At 48.5% G+C, this 26,709-nt stretch overlaps 1 protein-coding gene and 1 long non-coding RNA gene across 10 annotated transcripts; one reads left to right on the forward strand and one right to left on the reverse strand.

Annotated features, from left to right (window-relative positions):
- Positions 1-428: 428 nt before the first annotated feature.
- Positions 429-14,003, reverse strand: LOC132664371 (uncharacterized). 9 transcript variants are annotated; one of them, XR_014136601.1, is made up of 8 exons: positions 13,617-14,003; positions 13,134-13,365; positions 10,621-10,743; positions 9,548-9,717; positions 8,534-8,656; positions 2,276-2,483; positions 1,434-1,824; positions 429-1,353 (listed from the first exon to the last, which is right to left on the reverse strand). It is a non-coding gene; the product is annotated as an uncharacterized LOC132664371 (long non-coding RNA). The 9 variants fall into 9 exon arrangements; XR_014136602.1 differs by lacking the exon at positions 8,534-8,656 and having other exon boundaries at positions 430-1,353; positions 1,445-1,824; XR_014136600.1 differs by lacking the exon at positions 8,534-8,656 and having other exon boundaries at positions 430-1,353.
- Positions 14,004-14,104: 101 nt separating this feature from the next.
- ODF1 (outer dense fiber of sperm tails 1) lies at positions 14,105-23,000 on the forward strand. Its single transcript, XM_060611052.2, has 2 exons — positions 14,105-14,510; positions 22,420-23,000. The coding sequence occupies exons 1-2, from the start codon at positions 14,194-14,196 to the stop codon at positions 22,868-22,870; spliced, it is 768 nt and encodes a 255-aa protein (XP_060467035.1). The 5' UTR covers positions 14,105-14,193; the 3' UTR covers positions 22,871-23,000.
- The last annotated feature ends 3,709 nt before the right edge of the window (positions 23,001-26,709 follow it).

Consider the following 26,709-nt stretch of genomic DNA (forward strand, 5'->3'; position numbering starts at 1 on the left):
AGGAAGAACCCACCTGCTTGGGGGTGCTCCCTCGCCACTCACCATATACCGGTTTTCTGAGTGGAAGTGTCACTGGCCAGCCGGCCCCCAACATTACTCACTTTCCTCTGCGGGAATGCGTGGTTGGGTTTCTAGAACTCGGTTTTTAGTTTTAAGAAGAGCTGTGGAAAAAGCTGATTCATTGTTTCTCCAGAGGAATTCCTTAAGGGAAGAGAATACCCTGAAGACTAGACGTTTCATGTAAAACTTTTTGCTGTAAATGAAACTAGCTAATATTAAATAAATTCACCTGGTGAGCTTGTTGAACGAGGGGTTTCCCGGATCCACCCTGGACATTGTGTAACAGGAACCTGGGCAGGAGCCTGGGAATCAGGCTTTTTCACAAGCTCCTTGGGTGATTCATTTGCATCCTGAAGTTTGGGAGTCACGGGGCGGGGCGGGGGGCTGGGGGGGCACCCACTCATCATCAGTGCAAAACTGGGGTGCAACGATGAGTCAGGGCATGATGTGCCTGACCTTCGACTAGGCGCAGCCGAGCTCCCCTGGCAGCCTCTGGGCTTCATTTGGAAATGACAAATTAGAAAATGATGTGCAATTGAGCTTCTCAAGAGGCAGGTAATCCGTTCACCCCCTCTTGGACCTCCGAGCCAGCCTTTGTGTCCCTGGGTCATCAGGAAGGTCACCGAGACTCCCCATGTCTTCCAGGCTGAAGGATGACCGAGCAGAAGCCCTCAGACGTTGCCTGTCAACCAGGAAAACCCCAGCTGGCTCTGAACAAACACACAAGCTGCCTCAGAGGAGCCCCGCATATCCGCAGACACTTATGCAGCGGTTTCCAAAAGTCTGCCCCACCCAGGTTTCTGGGCCTCGGCTGCCTCCACCAGACCCACCCGGGGAGCTTATTCAACATACAGATTCCTGGGCCCCAACCCAGAGCCACGGATAGACTGTCTTGGAGGCTGGGCCTCGAAATCCATATTCATAGCAATCCTCCCTAGGGCTCTGGAACCCCTGCGAGCAGACAGCCCTGCTTGTTGGCTCCGAGGGTTATTAGGAATAAACCCACAGAGAAGGCAACGTAATGAAAAGAACATGGCAGGGGAACTGTGGTTCTGCAGTCAGTGAAGTCTACCAGAAATCCTGATAAGGGGATGGCGATCGATGAGAACTGAAAAGAAAACGGGCCCTTCCAGAGAGATTGTGTAATTCACATTTGTTTTGCGCCCACTTAGCACCGGAGCTTCCAGAGAGGTGGGGAGTGGCATGGAGAAGATTCTAATTGCACAGGCTGCTGGTTCCTCTGAGAGATTTTTTTAAAGGGGTATTTCCAGTGACGTGCTGTCAGTGGGCGCTCTGGGGGAAAAAAAAGAATTAGTCTTGATTTGTACTGTTTGCTGGTTTCCCTCGGGTAAATACTGCCCCCATGGCCGTACCAACTACCGACACAATATCACTGAGCATGAAGGTGAGAGGAGAGGCACAGAGTAGGTCTCTCCACTGGCACAAGCCTGTTTCAGCACACCTCGGCCAGTCCCCAGATTCAAAGGAGATCTTCCTGCAAAAAAAAAAAAAAAAAAAAAAAAAAAAATCCAGCAGCATCTGCAGGACCATCACCAAAATGTGCCATACTGGAACCCCCTGGGAGCAGAACAGGCGGAGGGAGTAACTGGGCCCGAGGGCACACCGACCGCGCCATCGAGGGTGAGCTCTGCACCCAGCGGTGTGAACACCAGCCTGTTCCCCGCCAGGAGCTGATGACTGATGCCCAAGCACATGCTTCCTGAACAAAAAGTCAGCAGCCTGCCTACGGCGGAGCCCAGTTTCCTAGGGAAGTGGGGACATACAGAAGAAACAGGAACTAAGCATTTTAGGTCCCGGACGTGGCTAGGGTTTTCTTTTTGAACTCCGCTAGTAATCACTCAGTAAAGACTCAGAGTTCACACTAAAGGAAATGGAGATGTTGCCTGCAGCCGTGGTATACGGATAGGGAGATTCTTCAACATTAGCTGCAGCCACAGGCAGGGGTGGGAGAGCTTAGTAGAACACATTCTGTACAACCTGAATTGAAGTGGAGTGCAAAATATCCAATTAATCATTCAGGTTTGTGTCTAAGTAACCCCGATGCTCAGGTATGAATTTGAAGTACTTTAAAGAACCGCTCTGGGGAGAGACGTGAAGCCCATGATGGATATAAAATTGGCACATATTTTCCCAGGTAGGCTAACATGTGTTTCCATGGGGAAATGGAAAGAAAGCAGAGGTTTCTGGGAACTACCTCTTTTGCACGGGTGAAGAAACAAGGAAGAAACGAAAATGCAGATCTCACGTTAGATGGGAAATATCCTTGCCACTTTCGACCCTCAAGGGGAACTGGTTCCATAAGTGTGCCAACTAGATTTCGTGCACAAGATGAGGAGTAGAGAGACAGCAGGAAACATGGATGGCTTTATTTTCAAGCTACTTCCGGTTCTGAGAATCCTAGCCTAGGGGTGGGAATAAGGCAAAGCTAGTAAAATACCATTAACAACAAAAACAAAAACAGAGCCTGGGTGGCTCAGTCTGTTAAGGCTCAGGTCATGCCTTTGGCTCAGGTCATGACCTCACGGCTTGTGAGTTTGAGCCCCGCGTCAGGCTCTGTGCTGACCGCTCGGAGCCTGCCTCAGATTCTGTGTGTCCCTCTCTCTCTGCCCCCCCCCCCCCCATTTGTGCACTGTCTCTCTCTCTCTCTCTCTCTCTCTCAAATATAAACATTAAAAAAAATTAAACAGAACAAAACAAAAATAAGCAAATGAGATCCTGCTATACAACGAGCTACTATAAATATTTGCTCCTGGGATTGGCTGACAAACATTGGGCCACTAGCTGGTGGGACTGCTGGTGACATTTAATGGCATACATCTCTTCTCGGCTTGGTAGATCATCAGTGATAGCACACCGCCACCTTAAAATGGGCCACGGTAAGGACATTTACACCACAGTGCCTGGCAAACCCTACAAATCGGGCCAATTGTCGCTGGAGAAGCAGTCCTCACAGGTCTACCGCTGCTGGCAAGTTATCCTGTTGAGAAGTTGGATCATAACCAAGTGCGTCGGTCTGGTCGGCTGCCGTAACAAAAGATCACAGACCAGGCAGCTGAAACAACACACGTTTACTTTCTCACGGTTCTGGAAACTAGAAGTTTAAGTTCAAGGTATCTGCAGGGTTGGTTTCTTCTGAGGCCTCCCTCCCGGGATTGCAGATGGCCGCCTTGTCACTGAGACCTCACGTGGCCTTTCCCCTGTGCACCTCCCTCGTGTCTTTTCCTCCCCCTTATAAGGACACCCGTCATATTGAATTAGGGCCCGTTTACACGGCCTCATTTGACCTTAATGATCTCCTTATAGGTCCCAACTTCAAATAGTCATATTGGGAGAAAGGACTTCAACATATGAATTCCGGGGGTGACAAAATTCAGCCCATTACACTGTATGACAGACACTTGGGGAGGACGCATTTTATTTTCAGGGCAGTGTAGGTACAGGGATGTCAAGCCTGCTGGCATGGTCGGCCATGGGGAGGGGGTAATAATTTTGTGGATCAAAGGAACCTTCACTTTGGCCGTGGTCCTACTAGCAACGTAAGTGTCAGGAAACACTCGTCTGCTCCCCGGGAGCCCTGGGAGACCTTGGTGCCAGGTCCTGCATCATTTACAACTTGGTGAAATAGAAAAGGGCAGCAGCTATCAGCCTTGTTCTTAAAGATGGAATCCCAGAGAAGCGCAGACTTTGAAATTTCCAGACCGAGTATTTACACAGGACGTGCTGAGCACTATCATAAGAGTAAAGGCTTTTTACAGCAATAAGGACTAGGCATGTGACATCAGTTGGTGCCATCAGAACGAAGCCCGGGACTCACTGAGAGCTATAGTGCAGACACTGTTTCTCATCCAGGCGTGACTCAGGAAACGTGTATCCTTGGTTACTATTATTAGCCATCTTGTGAGCATAGGGGAAGAAGGCCTGAGCAGGAGGCCAACCCTCTGAGGAGGGCAGAGAGGGAAGAGGCCAGAGAGGTGAAGCCTTGATCACACCATGCCTGCAGCCCTCCTGTACACACATGCAGATTATGTGTGTTAATTATCTAAGTTAACAAATCCCTTTTATTTTCTAGCCTCGTTTGCACTTTTACTGGGCTTTCTGTTACTCACAGTAAAAATAATCTTCTTAGGGGTGATAATACAAGAGTGCTGTGTGTGGGAGGTGTGGGAAGTGGTTCAAGTAAGCTGTAGGTACCAGTTCAGTGTTTCAGTCACATTATCATACATCCATTCAAATCACTCACTATCCCCATCTCGACCAACGAACGGTTCAAACGTGCATATGCACGTATAAATCCCACGAGAGCGAAGAGGGAATGGTGGGAGGAGCAAGAAAGTCCTGCAGGACGGGGCTGTGGCAAAAGAACTGGACGAAGTCTCCTTCAGTCGTCCCCTTGAAGGTGCCAGCGGTGTGGGAACCTTAGAACCCCCCACAAGGATATGCCTGGGCTCAAAGTCGGGGAGGCTGGTCTCATCCTTTGGCGGTGCTGGCTATCGGCTGAGCAGTCCACAGCCAAAGGGGAGGAGACAGGTCCGGGGGGAGGTGCGGGGTGGGGGGGTGTGGGTCTAACAGACACCCCTGCCTGCCTGGCGCTTCCTCCCCGCCTCTGCTTCTCTGCCATCAGCTGCAGCCTCTTGCGTGTTCTGTCAGTCCCTTCACCCAAACGATCCTCTCTGTCGTCTGTGGTGTGACAGGCACTGTGCCGGGCTTAGGCTCTGGACATGTGAGCACACTGTCACCACTGTGATGCATGCTTGAGGCAGGACAAGACACAGGAGGAGAGAGGAGGCGGACGCCCAGGGGAAGTGGTGTTTGAACTGAGATCTGAAGCCTGAGTAGTGTTAGCTAAGCAGAGGGGCTTGAGCATGGGTGACACAGAGCAAGCCGCTTTGCCAAGGCACTGAGGAAGAAGGAGCGAGGTGCGTGTTGATGTCTGCGGTCACTGCTCCCCTTCACTTTGGGAATGTGTCCTGTCACCCCCTCACCCAGCTCAGATGAACCCCGGAGTACTTGTTTGGTAGGGAGGGGGCGAGAGGCAAGGAGGAACTCATAGGCTAGAGGGAGGGGGAGTAGGGGTGGCGGGGGGATTGTTCAGGGACTTCAGTCCCCCATGAGTGTAAAAACTAAATAAATAAAACCTTCAGGAGGCACCTAGGTAGCCCAATTGGTTAAGCATCCAACTTCCTCCCACTCAGGTCATGATCTCATGGGTTCGGGTTCGTGAGTTCGAGCCCCATATCTGGCTCACTGATGCTGTCGGTGCAGAGCCTGCTTGGGATCCTCTGTCCCCCTTACCCTCTGCCCCTCCCTTCCCTCAAAAATAAATAAACAGTAAAAAACAAAAAACAAAAAAACCTTCAGTATATTGTTGAAAAAAAAAAAACCAACAAGAAAGTTAGAGACTGAGGGACTGAGTTGAGAAAGTGGAGTTTCCCGAATTAAGATCAGAGAGACGAGGCAACTCCAGGAGATGATAGAACCATCCCCTCACCCCCCACCCCTGACCATCCCCCCACCCCCCACCCTCACCATCCCCCCCCCAACTCTCACCATCCCCTACCCCCCTCACCATCCCCCCACCCTCACCATCCCCCCACCCCCCACCCTCACCATACCCCCACCCCCCACTCGCAATCATCCCCCCACCCCCCACCCGCAACCATCCCCCACCCCCCACCCCCATTTCTCTGCTTCTGGCGGTGAACTGTACTGCTGTGGGGGGCGGTGTAACTAGGACCCTGTGAAAAGCTGGGGCTTGGGGACAGATCTTTGAGAAACATCAGGAAAACAACACTCCAGTTTTGTTTATGTAAGAGATAAACACTTGTTTCCAAAACTAGGAGTAAATAAAATTTAAAAAGAGCAACATAAACTCAGGCATTATTAGTATTCTGACTATACCCTGGCTTTCTGGCCACCCAGATGCACCCCTGGAGGAGAAACTTAAACAGTAACAGACCACTCTTCTTTGGGGGCGCCCACCCATGGTTGGGCACCCCCAGCCTTCTGCTGGGCCTCTCCTAGTTATTTCGGGGAGCTCTGCACAACTGTTCCCAGAAGCTCACAATGGCCCTCTCCGGCCCCACTGCGAGTCTACTGCTCCAGCTCATTCTGTGGACGTTCCCGGTCCTCTAGCCTAGAAGCCACCTGCAGGTTTCTCGTCACCTTTCCCAGGGCAGTTCTGACATCCTAGCTAAGGGTGCCATCTCCTGGGACTCCCAGCACGGGTGCTGCCTCTGGCAGCTTCCTGGAACCGCACTGCTCTTGGATGCCTCTGTTAGCACTGCTGGGACCTCCTCGAGGCCTCCTGCTCTGGGCACATCTGGGGCCATTGCTGGGGAAGGGTGGAAGGCGACGGAACTTGGCTCTGTGTCCCGGAGCCTTTGGCGCAACAAAGCCGTCTCCTGCTTCATGTCGAAGTAAGCAGACTATTTCCCTTCTTTTCTGTGGGTGATCCAAAGTCGGCTGAGGTCCCTCTGGCCCTGGCTACTTAGAGGCTGGGTCCTGCGCATGCCCACGGTGCCCTCTAAGATCCCTATAGAGGACTGGCATTCTCATGGTCATCCCGGGGCTTGGGCTTCTGGTGTCACCCACAGCTCATGGGTCCCTCGCCAGCTCCCACGTGCTATTTTCTGTTTTACATCAGCGTGGCCCTGCCACGAACCTCAGCTTATTCTTTGATTTTTGTCAAAAAAAAACCCCTCCGTTCACATAAGTGATCTGTGAGATGTGCTTGATATTACCGAACATTGAGGAGGGGGTGGAAGTTTCTATCCCACTAGCACAAATGCATCCAGAGACTGGACATTCTCTCGTCCTAAAAATAACCCACTCCCGGGGTGCCTGACTCAGTCGGTTAAGCATCCAACTCTTGATTTCAGCTCAGGCCACGATCTCACAGTTTGGGGGCTCAAGCCCCGCACCGGGCTCTGTGCTGACAGTGCAGAGCCTGTTTGGGATTCTCTCTTCCCCTCTCTCCGCCCCTCTCCTGCCCTATCTCTCTCTCAAAGATACATAAACATTAAAAAAAAAAAAAATAGCCCACTACTGATTGCATACGGGTACACACACTTGGCAAAACCGTTCAGCAGCATCTGGTCGAGTTGAACACGTGCAAACTTATACCCTGAGCCAGCGATTCATTCCACAAAAATGCTATAAGTGTTCGCCAAGGTGTGTATGAGAAAGACCACACATGGCCTTAGTCCCAACAACAGCCCCAAATGGAGAACGCCTACACGTCCACCTACACGTGCCCATCCACGGAGGAAGCACGCGTTTGCGCGACGCATTTAGGTCCCAGGTTACCACACGGCGATGAAAAGGAACAAAACACAACTGCAGGTCCCAACGGAGATGAGACCACTGGAACGTTGACTCAGAGAAGTGAGATGTGAGAGGCAGATTTTTGTATATTTCCATTTACCTGAAGTTCAAAAGCAGGCAAAATGAGTGTTTGGCAAAACCAGAGAGCAGGCGGGAAGGCTAACGCCAAGAAAGAGGCAGGACAGGGACTTCTGGCATGCTCAGAACGCCCTTTTTCTTGATGTAAGTATGCGTTCTGTAGGTATGTTTACTTGTGAAATTCACCCGGCCGGATGCTCCTGATTTGTCACTTTTCAGTATGGATGTTATTCTTCAATAAAGAGTATGTTAAGTAAAAGACCCTCCTGCCCGAGGAATTTTCTATTGGCCATGTTGGCCTGCACCTCACCTTCCTCCCTCTCCTCCCCCTTCCGGCTCATGTCTTGGACCCCACAGGTCCTGTTTGTTGGTTTCTAAGGTACAAGGAGTGAACGGTCTCTCTGCCCTGGCTCCCGATCCCTCAGGGTTCACTCCTCTGACCCCTCTCCCCCTCCCCTTCTTGAACAGAGAGAGTTTCTTCCCTAAGGGAGATCCTTGTGTCCGCTTCCAAGAACGCGATCTCCCACTGGAAGTGTTAGGGGGGCTGGTGGAGGGGCAGGCAGCCCTGAAGGCCTGTGGTGGTCATGCCTGGGGCCACAGGGATGGCCCCAGGCACACCCTTCTCCTCTGGGACTTGCCAGCTGGGCAGTTGTGGAAAGTGCCTTCACTTTTGGGTGCTGCAGAACCCTCATCTGTGAAACAGTGACAACAGCCACCCCAAAGGGTTGGCAGTGGGGACAGAATGCACAAACACCTCGAATATTTCCCAGGATGCGTAGTTATCATTGCTGCTTAGAACCCTATCTTACAGAACAGCTAACAGAGAGAGCAGCTTTTTCCTTTTTTTGGGAGAGAGAGAGAGAGGGCTCAAATGAGCAAGGGGCAGAGAGAGAGAGGGAGAGAGAGAGAATCCCATGAGGGACTGAGAGAGAGAGAGGGAGAGAGAAGTGGGGCTCACCCGAAGCAGGGTTGCCATTGACCTTTGGAAGTTTGCTAGAAGAACAAATAAATGGGATAATAAGTTAGCAATGCATTAAAACAGGAGTCTCACCATTGGAGATTTGAAGGAGGACCTAGAAGTCACGGACTCCACAGCTAAGGAGGTTGACCCACACTGTCAGCCTCGATTTCTTAGTTCAAATTCCCTTAGTCCGTGTCCCCAAATGCTCAAGTCCTGGAAGAAAGAACCCGGCTGAGTAGCTATGGTTGGGGACCTCACTTGGTGCAGAAATTTAGACCTAGGATGGGAAGCAGGTCGCGTCTTAGAAGGATTCTTACCAGGGTCTCCCCAGATGTTCCCCCTGATGGGTGGGAGTGGGCTTTAGTTCTTTTATTTTGAGAGACAGAGAGCAAGCACAAGCAGGGGGGTAGGGGGGCAGAGAAAGAGAGGGAGCGAGAGAGAATCCCAAGCAGGCTCCGTGCTGTCAGCACAGAGCCAAATGCTGGGACTGAACCCACCAACCACGAGATCATGGCCTGAGCCGAAACCCAGAGTCGGACGCTTAACCAACCGAGCCACCCAGGTGCCCTGGGGTTCAGTTCTTTGAGAAGGGGACCAACAGGTAGGTAGAGGCCTCAAAAGCTCTATAATAAAGTTCCACAATGTGAGGCTGACTTAAATGTTTTAGGGAAAGTGTAGTTATTGTGACTTTGAAGCGCCAAGGTACTGAATAACTTCCAGAACTATAAGTAAAGCACTGATTCTCAACATGTGATCCTAAGACCCTTTCAGGGGTGTGAAGTGTTCTTCCTTTTTCAACTACACATTTGTGCAAAGCAAGATTCTCTTTTCTACTTAACGCAAACGTACGGTGACAAAAGAGGACATATCACAACAGGCTGAAAGGCAGCAGGAGATATTTTAGCCGTCCTCTATAAAGCAGAACATTGGAAAGATTTGTAAAAATGCAAAATGTTGCCGCCATTTTCATTTTTTTTTTGTTATGGAAAACAGAGCTCCCATAAAAACGCATTACTCGTATTAACATGTAATGGGTTTGCTATTACTATTTTTAAGTGATTACATAGTCTGTAATAATATGTACATATTGATGAATAAGACCACCTAACCTCCTCCTTGGGCTTCCTGTCCCTCAGCTCAGAGGGACCCTGGGTCTTGGTATCTCTCCAGCTCTGGCATCGAGGGTCGTACCTTGTCCTGTCTTTGCTGGGTTTCTGCAGGGCGTTGAGAAAGAGTCAGGAATCTGAATATATTTCAGCTCCCAGGAGCTTTCCCTGCAAAGCCAAGTCAGAAGAACATTAGGTCAAAAGAGGGATTTCCTTTTCATGTTCTTCGATTAAAAGCAACCCCAGCTAGAGGCAGAAAAGCCACTGCCTTGCGGAGAACCACGGCAGAAACAGGTGGCATCTCCTTTGTGGGAATTATTTGTTCTGCATGCATCTTCCTTGGCATGGGTTGACAGAGAAAGTTCTTGCTTCTTTACAAAGTAAGCCCTCCATGCTGCGCGAGGGAAGGAATTCTTGGTAAGAGGTGTTCTTTTGGGAGAGAGGGGAAACTTGTTTCCTGAGGAAACAAGTCCTCCCGAGGACTGCATCCGGGTCCCTGAGGAGGCACTCAGGAAGCCGTCACACCCATGGCAGGGTGACTGTCGGTGGGACCCAGGGCAAAGCAGTGCAGCAAAGCACATTACTCCATTTGAAGGACAAAATGTGCAGCAATCAAGCTACAGGCGTATGGCTAATGACAGAAGCAGGAATCCCCCAAATCCTAATGTTCAAATTGAATTTCTCTTTCATCTTTAAGGTGAAGAGAGAAGAGAAATTGTCTTAAGGGTCACTGGTCTTTGAAGACACAGAGACTGGAAGCCGACCGCCTGGGTGGAACCCTAGCTTTGCCACTTGGGGGTGAACTCTGTGCCTCAGTCTCATCTGTAAAATGGGGATAGTCTCTACTTCATAGCGTTATCGTGAGGATTAGCCTGACACAGACAGACTCACGTACTCATTAAATGTAAACTATCATTACTGTTCAAGTAAGCATCTGTTAGGAGTTAGGCACTTACGTGGTGGTAGATGGAGAACAAACATTCTCGACCCCCTCAAACTAATCAGGACACTGTCTGCGGTAGAAGCAAGCCCTTCTGTTTCTGGCAGGCGGACAAGGAAATGTGCTCTTACGTGTGAATGATTCCAGCGTGAAGTTCAAGGAAACGTTTTGGTCTCTGTCGTCATCAAGAACAATCCAGATTGGAGCTAACCATTTGTCTTGCAGAATTCAAGGGGAGGGGGAGGAGAAGGGAGCTGTGGGTACATGAGAGGGTGGGGGAAAGAGGAGTCAGAGCCTACCGCTGTCACAGACAACTCAGCACTCAGGATGAGGCTCCTTAGTAGCCTTTAAAGCAGAAACACAGGACTGCACCTTGCTGAGGCCAGCCCCGCCATTTAAACTGGGCGTGCTGTGGATGGACCACCACAGGCACTTTGTATTCCCACCTTCTTCTCCAGCCTGCATCCCCTGGCCCAGTTTTGACATTAAAGGCCCACATCCAGGAAATTATTCAGTCCCAGGCAAAGCAGGATGGTGATCACGAATACCATATCCACTCCTCAAATCTTAACGAGGAAGTTTACTCATGTATATACGCAGCCTATAAAAGTCCCATGGTCCAGGTTCTATCTGGACATGAGCCAGGGTAGATGGGAGCCTCCACAGACATACTGCTATGTGAGAAAGACCCCCCACCTCCATGTTAGAGCCCATGGAAGCTCCTTGTGCTTATGCTTCAGGAGACTGACTGTAGATCACTCCTGTGGGTTTCTGTAGAATCTGGTGAGTTTCTACTCCTTCTGACATGAATAGATCCCGTTTCCATCTGATCTTTAAAGGAGCCGTTAACCTTTGCTAAGTCACTTGAAATGATGTCAAAAATATGCTTTATGATGAAGAGTAAAACCACTGGCAGAATAGGATCACAGGAGAACGCTAGCTAAAATAAAGCTGTAACCATCTTCATAATGTGCCATGTATATTCAGGTGTGTGTACTTAAATTCCTGAACCTGTGTATTTAAGAATCGAAAACCAGAAGCTTGCTTGTTTTAACCTTTGCTGACATTTGCTAAGGGATAGAATTCATCATGATCTAAGAGTTCAGAAGTCTATCACTTGGAGCTAGAGAAATCTGTATAATTCCCGCAGTGAGCCCTCAGGAAAAAAGTGGGCCATATTCCTATTAACAGAGTTCACTCTTCGGTATTGGGTGGAATCACTCTTGAAAGACTTTAGCATTTGTCTATAGAGGAGGATGATTCATTTTTGCTTTGACATATCCCATGTGAGTCAGGGGCCAGCCTCCCATTCTAATACCTCCAGGGAAACTTATTTTCTTTACTAAGACATCTCATCTGCACAGAGAGGGGCCCCCTGGCTCATAGCTGGAGAACACTGGGGAATACTGGGGAATACTAGGCTTGGTCTAGTCATACACAAGGGACTTCAGTGTAGGAGGCTCTCACCTCTCTATGAGTCATCATGAACTCCATCACTTCCTTCATTTCTTGTTATTGTTCCTTGAGTGATTCTACCTGAGCCCTCTTCTTTTCTCAATCTATTTCTTCTCCTGAATGATCTTGGCCACTCCAGGATTCCAACTGTGTATGGAATTGTGACTCCTGAATTTCTATCTCTGGCCAAGCTTTCTTTGGAGTTTCAGACCCACTTATCTGCAGGCTATTCCACATTGCCACCTTAAAGTTGTCAGTACCTCGTATTCAGCATATCCCCCCAACTTACTCTTCTTCCTCAGTCAATGGCAACGATTCTGCCAAGCTAGAAACCTAGGAATCATTACGGATTCCTCCCTCACTCCGTCCTCATTCTGTTTGCGAAGTTCTGTTTAATTCACTCATTTGTTCACTTAGTGAGTAAGTCTTGAGCCCTAGGCATTGCATTAGGTATCTAATGGTGAGCAAAAGTAGACGAGGCCCCTGCCTTCATAGAGCTCACAGTCTAGTCGGGGAAACAGAGAAATGATGTTATAAGTGCTTAGTTGGGGGACCAGGAGGGCTTCTCTGAGGAAGGGACCTTTAAGAAGAGATTTAAAGAATGCCTCAGGAGTTAACTAGATCAAGGGCATGGGGTGGGGAGTTTAATTTCTAAGCAGAGAGAATAGTGTATGCACAAGTCCAGAATGAGGTGGAGTGAGTGAGACTTTGAGAAAGGCCATCGTGGCCGAAGCATAATGAATTACAGGAATAATGATGGGGGTGGAGATGGGGAGGTAGGCAAAGGCCCTATTATTCAGCATCTTATAAGGATTTTGGCCCTTGCTCTAGGAGGACAGAAAAGGGTGGGTGGGATTGGGGAGGATGACAGATTTACACATGAAAATCACTCTGGCTGCCATGCGGAGAGTGTATTGGATGTGCGTGAGTGGATGGGAGGGGAAGGTGACCCCACTGGGTTCCTTCTTGCCATCCTACAGCCATGATCCCCAGTCCAGACTTCGGCAGTCCTTGCTTTCCATCAGGAGTCACCTCTGCTGTTGTCCCCTTACAATGCTGGGGACTCTATGCAGCTATCAGACTCTCCTTTCAATTTCTCTCAACAGAAAAGAAAATTAGTCATTCCTCATTGTGCTCAGTGTTCAAACTCCTTAGCCGGCCCACAAGTCCCTTCAAACCTGGTTCTTACCTCCATCTCTGGTTGCCACATCCAACCGCTTGTCCTCAAGTACCCTACGTCTTAAAAGGGGGATTTAAGAGCTGGAGAGCAGGTTGAGGGGAATGGCCCAGAGGAGTAGAAGTACCTGAACCAAGGCTGAAGCTGAGCCCAAGGTCCGGCATATTGATCCAGCTGAGAGCACAGGAAACTGGCCCAAATGAGGGTTTCAGGCAGTTGACTTCGAGCAACTTCAGGCAGTTGGCTACAAGAGTATCAAGGGTCAACACTTGGGAATCCCTTGGGGACAAGGCATCTAGAGGCTTGGACACAGACCGAGGTGAAGTTGCTGGGAGGTGGTGACGGACAGGAGCCTGAGCACTAGGAGATGGGAGCTTAAGAGCAGGACCCCAGGCACTGGAGAACTGAGGTTCTGAGACAGCAAGGATACCAGATAGCAAAGAATGGGCAGGACTCAGAGACTTGGGGCTAAGAAGGTCAAGGACAAAGGCTGACCTGAGATGACTTGGTAAGAAGAACCGCAGGAAAGCTCTGTGAAGAAAGCAAGCTTTTTACACGTAGAAATGCAGGGGTCAGAACAAATCCTAGAGTATAAGGGGCAAGGCTAGATGTCAAGTCAAGGCTGGAGCTGGAAGAGCATAGAGAAAGGAGCCAGGCAGCTCCTTCCATCACCCACACCAAGACCTTTGCAGCCGTAGCCAGGCCTAAGGGCAGACACAAGCCAAGGACATTGACGGTTACCCCCATGGACCCCAAAGGGCCATGACTGCTTGAGGGGACCCATCCAACTTCAAGGTAAATGAAATCTCAACATTAGGATGGTTCTGCGAGTAGCTCTGTAACTCTAAGGAGGGCCTCTGGAGACCGTGACTCTGTGCAGTTCACATGGTAACCAGAAGACTATGACATACTTTGGAGGGTGGTGAGGTCATAGAACACAAGCTTTAAAGTAAGTGAATCATGTGGGCCTCATTTATTTTTAAAAGAAACTTCTGAGAAGAGCTTAGAACAATTTTTTCCCCCCGAGTGCCATTTCCCAAAGGTACTCACAAAACAATAAGGTGTGACTGTAATGGCTGCACTGAGTTGTCTTTTGGACAGTGTTAGAAGGGACATAAAGAAGGTGGACCGAGAACTAAGGCAGTTGAGATGCATCGACGAATGCACGCGATGCCTCTGCGACTTGTACATGCACCCATACTGCTGCTGCGACCTGCACCCCTACCCGTACTGCCTGTGCTACTCGAAGCGAGCGCGCTCCTGTGGCCTGTGCGACCTCTATCCGTGTTGTCTGTGTGACGTCAAGCTTTACTGCCTGCGACCATCTCTCAGAAGTTTGGAGAGGAAAGCCATTAGAGCCATAGAAGATGAAAAGAGAGAGCTTGCCAAGTAAAAGCACGTTTTAAGATTTTTCATAGCTGGTGTATTAACCTTCTGAGCTGAAGTGGGGGAGGGGATGCCACAGCCGGTACTCGGACAAAGACGAAAGGGGCTCAAGATAATAACTCTGGTGATTTAGCAAAGACTTAAGAAAAGAAGAGTAAATGGGTCCAGGACAGGAACCGTAAGATTCTCAAAAGACAACGGAATGATGTCGATTGCCAAGGTTGTGTTGGTTTATGGTAGGAGTGCCGACATGATAAATAATGCGGCTTTAATGAGGGAAAGAAATAGGAGGTGTCATTATAAAGCTATTGGAAGGAGCAAACTAAACATTTTTTCTGGTTATGAGTAAAGTGATTTGAGTAGATTTGGGCTTACAGAAATGACTACAGGAGAAGCAATAACAATTGATCAAATCCTTAATGTTCACCAGAGGCTCTAAGAGCAGGGGAGAAAATTGAACAACAGAGGCGTTCCCTCGGTTTTGCAGGAGAACGCTTCTCCCATGCCCCAAACCCAGGCCGACTTCAAACCCATCCGGAGCTGGGCCTGTTACCTCGGCGGCCTCTCCGGCAGTAGCAAAGTTTGTGCCCGTGAACTACAGACCTGAGAGTCGCAGCTTTCAGAACAGAGTCGAGAGGGTTTTAATTGAATTGGGTAATGGTTAAAGCCACTTTTTACAATTTTGTTTGATTGCATTTCCTTTTATGGCCTGGAGAAGGTTTTCTAACTTTCCGCTACATGCCATCCGGTCTGGTACAACTGACAAAAACAATTGTTGAAAGTACTGTCCTCTGGTTAAATAAATTATGGTACGTCTATACACTAGGATGCTAAGTAGATGTAAAGCAGGCTGATGAAGTATTTTATGTGTTGATGTATTACATGAAAAAGGCAAGAAAAACTACTTAATATGCTACTACTTTTAAAAAGATGGGCACAAATGGATAGATTTTTTTGATTGAAATATACTTGACAGGTAACATTGTGCAAATTTATAGCGTGTTTGATACATTTCTATATTCTAATGATTGCCATTGTAGTGACAATTAGCACCTCTCCCGTGTTCCATAATTATCATTTCCTTTTAGTGGTTGGAATATTTACATTCTAGTCTCTTAGCAAGTTTGATGATTATAATGCAACATTGTTGTCTATATTTACTATACTGTGCACTAGATCTCTGAGACTTATTTACTACTCGCTGCAAGTTTCTATCCTTTAACAACATTGTTCCTATCCCAACAATCAATTAATAGATTTTGAGACTGACGCGCTGCCTTCTGTGCTAAGGAGGCAGGTGATAGATTAATAGATTAAATAGGTAGGTGGATGGATAGATGGATGGACAGATGGAGAGATAGAGTCTGAGACAGAGACAGATACTTGATAACAGTGACCAGGATGTTCCAGAAGAAAGGACAATAGGGCAACTATTGTCCAAGTCATCAGTCACCAAGATCAGGAATGGACCTCTGACAATAGTCTGGGATGGGGCTATTGCGTTTAAACAAATCTACACTCAATTTGAAACAGTTTTTTTTTTTTTTTTTAAGATTTTATTTTAATGTTTATTTATTTTGAGAGAGAGAGAGAGAGAAAGAGAGAGCAGGGGAGGGGCAGAGAGAGAGAGAGGGAGTGAGAGAGAGAAAGAACCCAAAGCAGGCTCCACACTGCCAGCGTAGAGCCCAACTCAGGGCTCGAACACACGAACTGTGAGATCATGACCTGTGCTGAAATCAGGAGTTGGATGCTTAACCGACTGAGCCACCTCTGTGCCCCTGAAATAGTTTTTAGTTTTACTGCTCAGAGTATCAAGTTATATAAGTTTTGCACACTGGGAGTTAGGAATTCCTCTTTAATTGGTCTACATGAAGGGTTACTTGTGAGCAGGCCTGTATCTACTGTCTTTGTGCCTCTGAATCCTTGAATACCCTTGATCCAAGTTCTTCCAGCCTTTGTCTCCTGACTGGCCCTCCTCCCCAGACTCTTCAGATAAGGGTGCCTCTCTGTTGTTCACCCCCTGGGTGCCCTCCACCAGCTCTAGGAGCCCCTACTTCTTGGCATGCAATAGACACAACCTCAAACTTACTTCTCGGCAGTGTGGTTTATATAAGAGATGATGCTTTCTATGCATTGTGATACTTTTCCTGACGATGTCTGGATTTTGCTGACTTTTTTCCTGTGCCTGAGGCAGTATGTGAAGCTGGTGATGTCTTTACATTAATTCCCTGGTCTCTGAACTGACAACGCTGAGTCCTTTCTGGAAATGACCTCAGTCTTGCCTGCTGTGTCTCCTCCCAGCCACTTTCCTCCCATTCATACCACCTTGTGAAACCCTCCTATGCTCTATTTCTGATAGCTTGACATTTCACTATCCAGAAAGGCTTTGTGTTGTTACCTGCAAACCTAAATATTCAATTTTCCCGACCATGGATGAAAATGTTAAAGCCTGATCCAGCCCCAATCCCAGAGGACTCCTACTATTAATATTTTTTTCTTCCAGTGAAATGCCTCTTTTTCCTTATTTCTCAGCTAGCTCCCAATCCATGACTAAGTAGATCCAGAAATATCATGTTGATTCACTTTTTTTAAACAATCTTTGCTGTGAAAACTTGCCCAAGGCTTTGTGGGTTTAGAAGTCATATTCACATGATCTTCTATCCCTTTAAAGAACGCTAACAGTTTGGTTAGGTATGACATGCCCTTTCTGATGCCAGGCTGCATTGTCCCGAAGGTTCTTTGTCCAACAGGAAAGATTCCCTGGTCTATAGCTGCCATTACCCCATTGGAATTGTCTTTCTGTCTGAGAGTCAACCTGCTCTTTTAACAACTGGTTAAGAAGGCTCATTTCTCCCATAAGTTTCCTGAGCATTGCCGCGTGTATGTTAGTTGATTGATGAGTATGTGTTGTACGTGTGTGTTTTTAGACCAGGTATAGAAGGTCTAATCCATTTCCATTGTTTACCTAGCACCTTGGCAGTATCTTCCTTAGTAGAGACTCAAGTAAGTACTTCCATTTTTTTTTTCACCTTCTTTGATATTCTCTTTTCCTCCCCCAACTACCCTTTGCACCGCAAGCACGAGCAATTTCCCTGACTCTTCCTTCCTCTTCTGGATTTAGAGGGACTACGGTGACTGAATCTGGTTCCCTTTGTTAGAAGCCATGCCACTAGCCTGTCTTAAGTTTGCGCCCGATTCACTACCACACTTCGTGGGCTTCCCTTTCCTCTATACCGAAGGGGCACAGACAAATGCACACCAGCCCTTCCTCAGCCCTGCCCTTAGGGGTTGACCATCTAATGGATGGAGGCCCCTTCTCAGCTCCGGCCCCCGGTGCCTTGCAGACAAATGCTGGATTTGCAGCTGAGCTGGAGGGGCTCATTGGGCTCAGGCTCGCACCCTTTGCTGCTTAATACCCAGAAACTCAGCCTGATTTCCTCCACTCACCCAACTATCTGTGATGGGTCTCAATCTCTCTTGAAAATCCCCACATGAGGGGCACCATCTTCTGCAAACTTCAAAAACTGGCCCTCTCATTTCGTTCCTTGTTTACCCCTTTCTGTTCTAAGACCAAGGTTTTCACCGACTCGCTCTTATTTGGTGAGGCTAATGACAGCCTCTTGGTGAGTGCTTTGTGGGCCCAGTCGTACCTCAGGGAACTCTTTCTACCTCCCCATGCTCTGATCCACAGGCCAGGGCAGAGCAGTCTCTCCCTCAGAGTCCCTGCAGAGGGGGAAGAGAGCGTGGCCCCTTGTTACCCCTTCCCATAACTCCTTCATACCCACAGGTCTCCGAGCCCCGTCACCCCAGGGGGTAGGGGCAGGAATGGCTGTCCATCTAGGCCAAAGGCATGTCTATTATCTGGTTTCACCTTATTGGTTAATGACACAGGACTTGAGGCTGGGTCACTTAAAGCCTCAGGTTTCAGGGAAGTCTGAGGAAGGTGGAGCCCGGTCCAGCCTGATAAAGACACTTACCCTTTATAGAGCGAAAATTATGTGCCGCCTTTCATCTTCACCGGATCCTTGCGACGTCTTGGCTGTTTTAGAGGTGATAAAACAGATTCAGGAGCAGTGTTCTTGACCACTAGGAGCTGGGAAAGCCAGGTTTGCCTGAGTCTGGGATTCCTGTGCTTAACCAGCCCGTCAGTGGTTCTCAAAGAATGGGCTCGGGACCAGCATCAGGTGGAACTGCTTAGAAATGTGAATTCTTGGCTCCTCCCTCAAGCCGCTGAGTTGGAGACTCTGGGGGTGGGGACCAGCCACCTGTGTTCTAACAAGCCCTGCTGGGGCCTCTGATGCCCCTGTATTTGCTACCCTGCCCCCGCGGAGTGACACTGTTCTTCAATATCATCCAAAAGTCAGAAGAGAGACAAGGCAGGAAAGGGGAAGAGACAGAAGGAAGAAGAGAAAGGGAAAAATGAGTTGGAAAGGAGGAATAGAGTTTGGTGGGTCTTTGGAAGGGGTCTAAACTTAGGAGAAAAAGCACAGTACTCCAAGGCCTACCTCCCTTTGGTCCTGGGTGGAGATAGGCCTCTTTTTGACACCTTCATTATTTTATTCAGCACCAGGCTGAAGCTCACTTATGGCTTTGTGAAAATGGCTGACCGTACAGCTCACCGTTGCTGAGGGCAGCGTGTTGCACATTAGGGAGCTTGGTGATACTGCAGCTCGAGTAGGGAAAAGATGCGTATTCCTGAGTGGCAGTCATGGACCCCATCTGTCCACTCGCTTTCCCTCAGCTTCCCTGAGAGGATTCTGCAACGAGCCAGGGGGCTGATTTCCCTATGTTTGCTGTGGCCAAGCTCCAGCCTCACAATAACAATTATAGGAGGCAACCTCCCCCCCCCCCCCCCCCCCGCCCCTACCACCTTTGCCCAGAACACTACAGAGCCATGGAAAATCCCTTGTGGGGTGATAGGTACCTGGCCAGACAGGGGTCAGTTAAATCTGACAAGTAAAATGTGGCTCCTGCAATTTCTCCTAAAGCCACCCCACCCCACAGATCAGCCCTGACCAAGAAGCAAAAGGAAGGAGACACCTCCCTTGGTCTAGAATTTTTAGGCAATTTCCCAAAGACTCAGATTTGTGAGACCTCTGTGCAGCTGCCGCAGGGGCAAAGGGGCCAGAGTGACCCGGCCAGAGAAAGAGGGGGAATCTGAACAACAACAACAACAATAACAACAATATGCAATTGCACTCCAAGACTTCAGATTGATGACAGGAGGGGAAGGATCTGGAAGCCCACTTTGGCTTGTAGAACTGGCTCCCAGATCCATATCTGGGAGGGCAGGAGGCCTTCAGCAGAATCAGTTTAGCAGTAGTGAGGGGTCCTAGCACCCCTGCCTGGGGTCCTTGGTCCTGTTTTGTGAGGACCTTCGTGGTCCTTCGTGCCAGGGTTTCAGGTTTCTCATTCCACTTCCACACCATGGGAGGTTCCGGAGAGATCCAGGGGCACCCATTCTGCTCTCTGTTTCACTCTTGCCTTTGGCTGTTCAGACTTCCCGGCCCTGGCCCATCCAGAGAGGGCACGGGACATCTTTGTGAGCTCCTCTCTGCCCATCCAGGGAGAGTAGAGTGCGTTTTCTCCTGTTTTGTTTTTTCCACAGAGATAAAGACCTTTTTTTTTTTTTAAGTCCAGTTCTCTTCTTCTCTCCTTAGTATGGCCCGTGGGTACCCTGGCACACCCAGGGCCTGAAAGACATCTGTACCCCATGCTCCCCAGGTTCCTTGGGGCCGGAGGCGGAAATGCAGCTCAGTGACCCTCACAGTCCTCTGGGTGCCTTGCACAAGTTGTCTCTGTTGGCCTTGGTGTCTTCCAGGACAGCAGTCCATTGCGTCATTTTGTAAATTAGCCTCTAAGAGCCTTGCTTCAGAACCTTTGGTACAAGGGCTCACGCTTGTTAAGCCAACCATGTGGAAAATACAGATTCAGATCAGTACGTAGAGCATGACTTCATAAGAACACACACAAGAGTCTACATATGTATGTAGAAATACACACACACACAGAGGAAAATCGAGCACCAAAATGTGAGATGCTCTGTACGATTACGGGTATTTTGCGACCTATTCCATTTTTTTTTTTTTTTTTTTTTTTTTGCTTATCTGTATATTTTCTAAGTTTTCTGCAATGAACTCTTATAACTTCTTTAACAAAAAGCAGGGTACAAACAAAATTCAGCCTAAAAGGCAAGAACTAAAAAGGTATCTCAAACCAATCATCCAATTGCAAACTTCAGACTTGTCAAACTGGAAGAAGTTCTAGAAATCACGTGCTCCAAAACCTTCCTTTGGAGGCCAAGTGTTGCAAGATGTGCCAGGAGTGTCTCTTAGAACACGGAGTTTTAAAAAAAAAAATTTTTTATGTTAAAGGATAAAAAGACCATTTCAGAACATTAGGTTGTCTTTGGAAGGATCGCCAAGTAGAAAGAAAATGGACCCTAGGGAAAGCCAGAGCACATAAGGCTAATGCCGGGCTGCCCAACCTGTGTGCCAAGCACTACAATAAATCCTTTCGTTCATTAACTGATTTAAACCTCCCAACCACCCTAGAAGTAGGTTACTACTCTTGTCCCAATTTGACATATGAGGAAACTGAGGCACAGAGAAGCGAAGTAATTTGTCCACGCGGCAGAACCAACGCTTGAACCTAAATGCTCTGGCTCCAGAGCCTGTGCCCTTAGGCACTTTGTGTTACTAGTTCTCAACACACCACAGGTGTTCAATTAGCCTGAGCTGCTGTTGTTATTTTGTTGTTATGAAGGATTCACACAGGACTGTTGAGTGGCAACAAGGCAGCTCTATAGGGACCCCGGGGACCCGTGTTTGCCGCTCCAGGGGCCGCAGACAGTGGTATTTAACAGCTAGCCACGTGGGGGTGGGAGACAGGAGATAAAAAGCCCTCATTTGTAGAGTTTTCCCATTTCCATAGTATAAATACCCCATCACATGGATTTCAAGCTGTCAACAGGAGGTCAGTGGGTAGGAGGTGGCCAGGGAGGTACACAATTAGCCCTTGCACGCTGATGGGACCCGGATCCGGTTCACGACCCCTCCAAGCTCACTGTTCCAGAGGGTGCCAGCCATCCAGCATTTGGAGCAGTCTCACAGTGGCAGGAAGAGACAGGCCCCGGTGGGCAGGGCAGAGTCAGGGCACTTTTGCCTTGTCATTTGTTGATGGAACTTTCAGGCTGGGTCTGTGTGACGGCCCAGGGTGGCTCCAATCTTGTGGGTAGCAGGGCTGGGTTCTGAGGCTGAAAGACATCTTTATAATGATTTTAAATGATATCCTATTAGTTGCATCCCCTTAAAAAAACTCTTAAGAGTCTACATATGATAGTAGTAATAATAATGATCACAGTAATAATTAAGCGAGATTTCTAACGCACTAAGCACCATTTTAAGCAACGCTCATCATTTCATCTAATCTTCCAAAAAAACCTATGGTGTAGGTACTGTTATTATTTCCATTGTACAGATGAGGAAACTAAGGCAAGTTTCCAGAATTAATAAAAGGAGGATCTGGGATTTAAACGCAAGAGAAAGATCCGGAACGCCAAGCAACCATCTGTTGTTAACAGAGGTTTACCTGTGGCAGAATGCGATTTACACAGGTGGACTCTCAGTGTTTCCTTTATACATTTGGGGAAAAGTTTGACTTTTCACAATGACTAGTGTTCCTTTTACTATTAAAAAAAAAAGAGAGAGATCAGGCGCCTGGCTGGCTCAGGTAGTAGACTATGTGACCCTTGACCTTTGATCTGAGTTCAAGCCCCAAGAGGGGCCCAGGGCTAACTTAAAAATAATAATAATAAAAATAATAATGAAAAACAGATCAAAATATTGCTTCTCAAGCTGTGTCTGAGATCTGAGCTTCTTCCCCCCACCCTCTCCTTTTTCCTAACTTCCAGATTGAGAAGAACAACAAATAGAATCCTGGCCTCCTCTTGCTGTAGCAGTAACATTTTAGGATCGGTAAACGTGTGTGGCTTTGAACCGGATCAAGTCAAAGTTCGGGTGAAGGACGGAAAAGTGTGCGTGTCGGCAGAGCGGGAGAATAGGTACGACTGCCTCGGGTCGAAAAAGTACAGCTACATGAACATCTGCAAAGAGTTCAGCCTGCCGCCCTGCGTGGACGAGAAAGACGTGACATACTCCTACGGGCTCGGCAGTTGCGTCAAGATCGAGTCTCCCTGCTACCCCTGCACCTCTCCCTGCAACCCTTGCAACCCTTGCAACCCCTGCAACCCCTGCAGCCCCTGCAGCCCCTGCAACCCCTGCAACCCTTGCAACCCCTGTGACCCTTGCAGCCCCTGCTATCCCTGCGGGAGTCGCTTTTCCTGTAGGAAGATGCTTTTGTAAAGCGTAGGAACGCATGACTTAGTGAAAGGCACCTACTCCAGACAGGCAGCTCTTCCAGTGTTTCTCTCCCCCCTTCCCGCGGCCCATGTTAGTTAAGTCGGTAGGAAACTGAATACATAACTGCAATCCACCCGCGCTGTGTGCAGGTCTCTTGGTTCAATCGCTGCGGGAACCCTGCCTGGTGAGTGGGCGTAGAACTGCCGGTGGGGCACGAGAGATGAGCTGGGGAGGTCTGCCCTCTCTGAGTCCTCCTCCGCACCAGCTACCGCCAAATTCCAGGAAGAGATCGTTTCTGGGTGGGCATCCCCACAGTTTTTCCAAAAGATCCAGTGAAATGGCCTAGCCCACAAACCAAACTGGGAAAGCAGACACGGAGACTCGGTAGGTAGAAGGCAAGCACTGTTAAAGCTGCCGCAGTGGGGAGCACCGCAGAGTGTGGCTCGGCCCGCGAAATGGGCCGGGGTTTTACTGGGGCAAAGATGGGAGTGCCAACGCGCGGGACTGAGGGGAAGCATGTCCACGGACCGAGGGTGGGGTGTCCCTAGGCAGCTTTCGTTTCTCAACATAACTGATTGGGGAGAACGGCCACCTCGGGTTCAGGATGGTGTGCAACCTCCCTGTGACTGATTTCAACTATCTGCTCTTCTCAATCCCTGAAACTTCTTGTAGGCACAGAAGTTCAGTTCAAAGTTCATGAGTGGAGAAATACAGCTTTCCCAAAGTGCTAGCTAGCACAGAATGATAGCCTAATTCACCTGAATCGGATCCTCATGGACATGCCCATGAGCCATCCATGATTGCCAAGACAGAAATAAGTGCGAAGGAGGAAGGAACCCTTGGGGAGGGATCAGGATGAGACACGGGCCGGTTGCAGAGCGGCCTCCTGCAGGGAACACAACAAACATCCTCACGTTTGCACGGTGAGTCGTTCAATGGTCTCAGCTGTGGGTGGGTTGAACAGTGGTTCTCAGCCTTTGGCCACACATGGGAATCACTTGGGGGAGCTTGAAAAATATGGATGCCAAACAAACAAACAGAGGAAGGAAGAAGAAGGAAAGAAGGAAGGAAGGAAGAGAAAGAAAGAAAGAAAGAAAGAAAGAAAGAAAGAAAGAAAGAAAGAAAGGAAGAAAGGAAGAAAGGAAGAAAGAAAGAGAAAGAAAGAAGAAAGAAAGATTTAAAAAAAAGAAAAAAGAGACCTTTTTTAAAAAAGAAAAAAAAAAAAAAGCTGATGCTTGGGTCCCATCTCCAGAGACTGTAAGGTAGTAGATTTAAGGTACAGCCTGAGCCTCAAGACTTTTAAAAGCCTCCCCAGGTAATTCAAACATGCAACTAAGGTTAAGAAACTCTGCATGGGATCTTAAAGCTCTCCCAGCCTTTTTTCTTTAAAAGCTTCCTTCAAATGCAAGGTTAAAGAATATTGATGGTGATAGCAGACCTATTTTGCTTTCAATTGAGGGAAGTAATGGCCCTCTAATACAGGTGGTGAAGAAAAAACATTGAACATCTCAAAAACTGATTACCCAGGAACTAGTTATAAATATGTTTGTGTGGACCGAATCGTAGAGTTACACTTACAAGTGTCTTGCCATGATTTGACTTATAAATACTCTTGTGTCTCAGTCACAAATTTTTGAAAATGATTTTGAAAACATTTCACCCGTAGAGTCCATGGAATCCCCACACGGGTCCTAAACAAATAGGAATCCCTGTCCTCTGGAAGGCGCCACCCAGGGTGCTCTCGGCAGTGGTACATTCCTTCATTTCCCCACTTACCTACTCACCCTCTGTTAATTTAGCAGTTCATTCATTCATCCCACCTGCCAGCCAGACTTTATGATTTTAAATGCCCGTACTGTGCTCTGCGGCAGGGATGGGGAGAAGAAAATACCCCTTTCACAAATGCCTCAAATTGAGTTCAAGGAGGGGTAGCGGGGAGGGATTGGGGAAGAAGTGCCAAAAAAACTGAGTTTACAAGGGCTAGGAGAGGCCAGAGGGGCCTTCCGGGTCTTGGGCATTTCCCTGGGATGCACTGTGGACATCAGTGCCTCGCGGGATGCTTCAGGGAAGCAGGAGGCCACCCCTCAGCCCACAGCCCGGCCTGCAGTGGGTTGGTAGCCCGACTCTGCTCGCCCGCCCTCACGAGGAAAGTCTCTATATAAAGGCAAGTGTTTGTCTGGTGTGTACCCGCTATGAGCAAAGCACAGTGTCAGGAGCTATCGTCAATGAGCGGTACCTGTCCGGGAGCTTCTCATAGCAAAGACAAGACCAACACCCGTGATCTAATTGTCATGACACCTGGCAGCGTGGAATCAAGAACTAAATTGTGCCGTGTAGGTGTTGAGTGCCTTCCGTTCAAGGGGAAGGGGTGGGGGAGGGTGAAGCCAGGCAGAGGAGGCAGAGCTTGGGTGTGGGTCTTGTCTGCATCCTTGAGGAAAGGCATAAAGCAGGGTGCGTTCCGTGAACTAACCAGGCTCCGGAGAATGAGGAAAAAGCAGAGACGAGCGAGGAGAAAGAAGGAACATTTGCTGTTCTCAGAACTGTCTTTCACTGGTCAGACGGGCCGCTGGGGCTTAGATAGCTCTGCTGCGGCCTTTGGTACACTTGCAGCTCAGAGTCTAACTGAAACACCGTCCTTCATCCACCAGGGTGGGAGATGGGAAAGGGAGAGACTCTGGAGTGAGCAGAGGTGAGAAACTGGCCCAGGAGGTAACTGAAAGATGAGGGAGCCTCTGGGCTACTTCACTGTCCAGCATGTTCTGGCGAACGGACGTACAAATTAATACACCACCTTCTAATACACGTGCTTGGTAAATACTGTAGAACTCAGGTTGGAGAGGAAGATTGTTGCATTTCTTAGTGGACACCGAATACATTCTAGAGCTAGGGAGCTGTTTAATAGCATTCTCCTGAAAAAGCTTCTCAGGGACAGGATTGCAGGGAATCCATACCCCCCGGCTACCATGTACTGAGCGTTCTCTTTTAAAACTTGTGTAGGAAAGGATCGTATAAAGTGACATTAAAGATCTTCAGTTGACTGTTCTTCAGTCATCGTAAAGTTGTCTTATTTACAAGTTGTTCATGTCCCCAGAACTAATGGAACAGGCACACACGCACGGGCCCCGCAGGCACGCACACAACCCCGCTCTGTTGGAGTCACTTCCGCCCTTAGTAGAATGGGGACCACCAACCATTGGACCATCTGGAATCCCAACTTCTCTTCCCTGCACAAAAATTCCTTCTGTCTCTGTCTCCCTCTGTGTCTGTTTCTCTTTCTCTGTCTCCCTCTCTCCCGTACAAACCTAGGAGTGTCACACACTGGAAGAGGTTGGGACACTCCGATTTAGCCTTCCGGCTGAGGACATTATGCTGAAAGTTAAGGGAAAATTGGTACCCGAGCCAGAAGAAACTGTGGGTCTGTAAGAAAAGTAAGGGAGGGAGGGTCTTGCTGGGTGACCTAGATGAAATCAAGCGAAGTTTGTAGGGTTGTGGGCATGTACCGTAGCATTCTCAACAGACTCTCGGAGGAGTTGCATGATTTGTGATCATGGGTAGAAGATGAACTCGGAAGTTGCCCTCAGGGAGCACCTGCTTTCCACGCTGACCCAGAAGCACTTCTTTCCAGTCTGGAGCTGTACAGTAAGTATTGGGGGCTGTTTCTAAAATTATAAAACAAAAACTAACTACATCACTGCTTAGGCCACTGGATCTTGATGAATGGCTAAAATCTGACAATTTTACGTACTCTTCTCCCTAACCGCTCCCAAGTTCTGGTACCACTTTTAGCCACGCAAAGGTCAATAAACCTGGCTTTGACAGGTGATGAGGCCCATGATTCGAGG

The sequence above is a fragment of the Panthera onca genome, chromosome F2, assembly GCF_046562875.1.
Source record: "Panthera onca isolate mPanOnc1 chromosome F2, mPanOnc1 haplotype 2, whole genome shotgun sequence".
NCBI lineage: Eukaryota > Metazoa > Chordata > Mammalia > Carnivora > Felidae > Panthera > Panthera onca.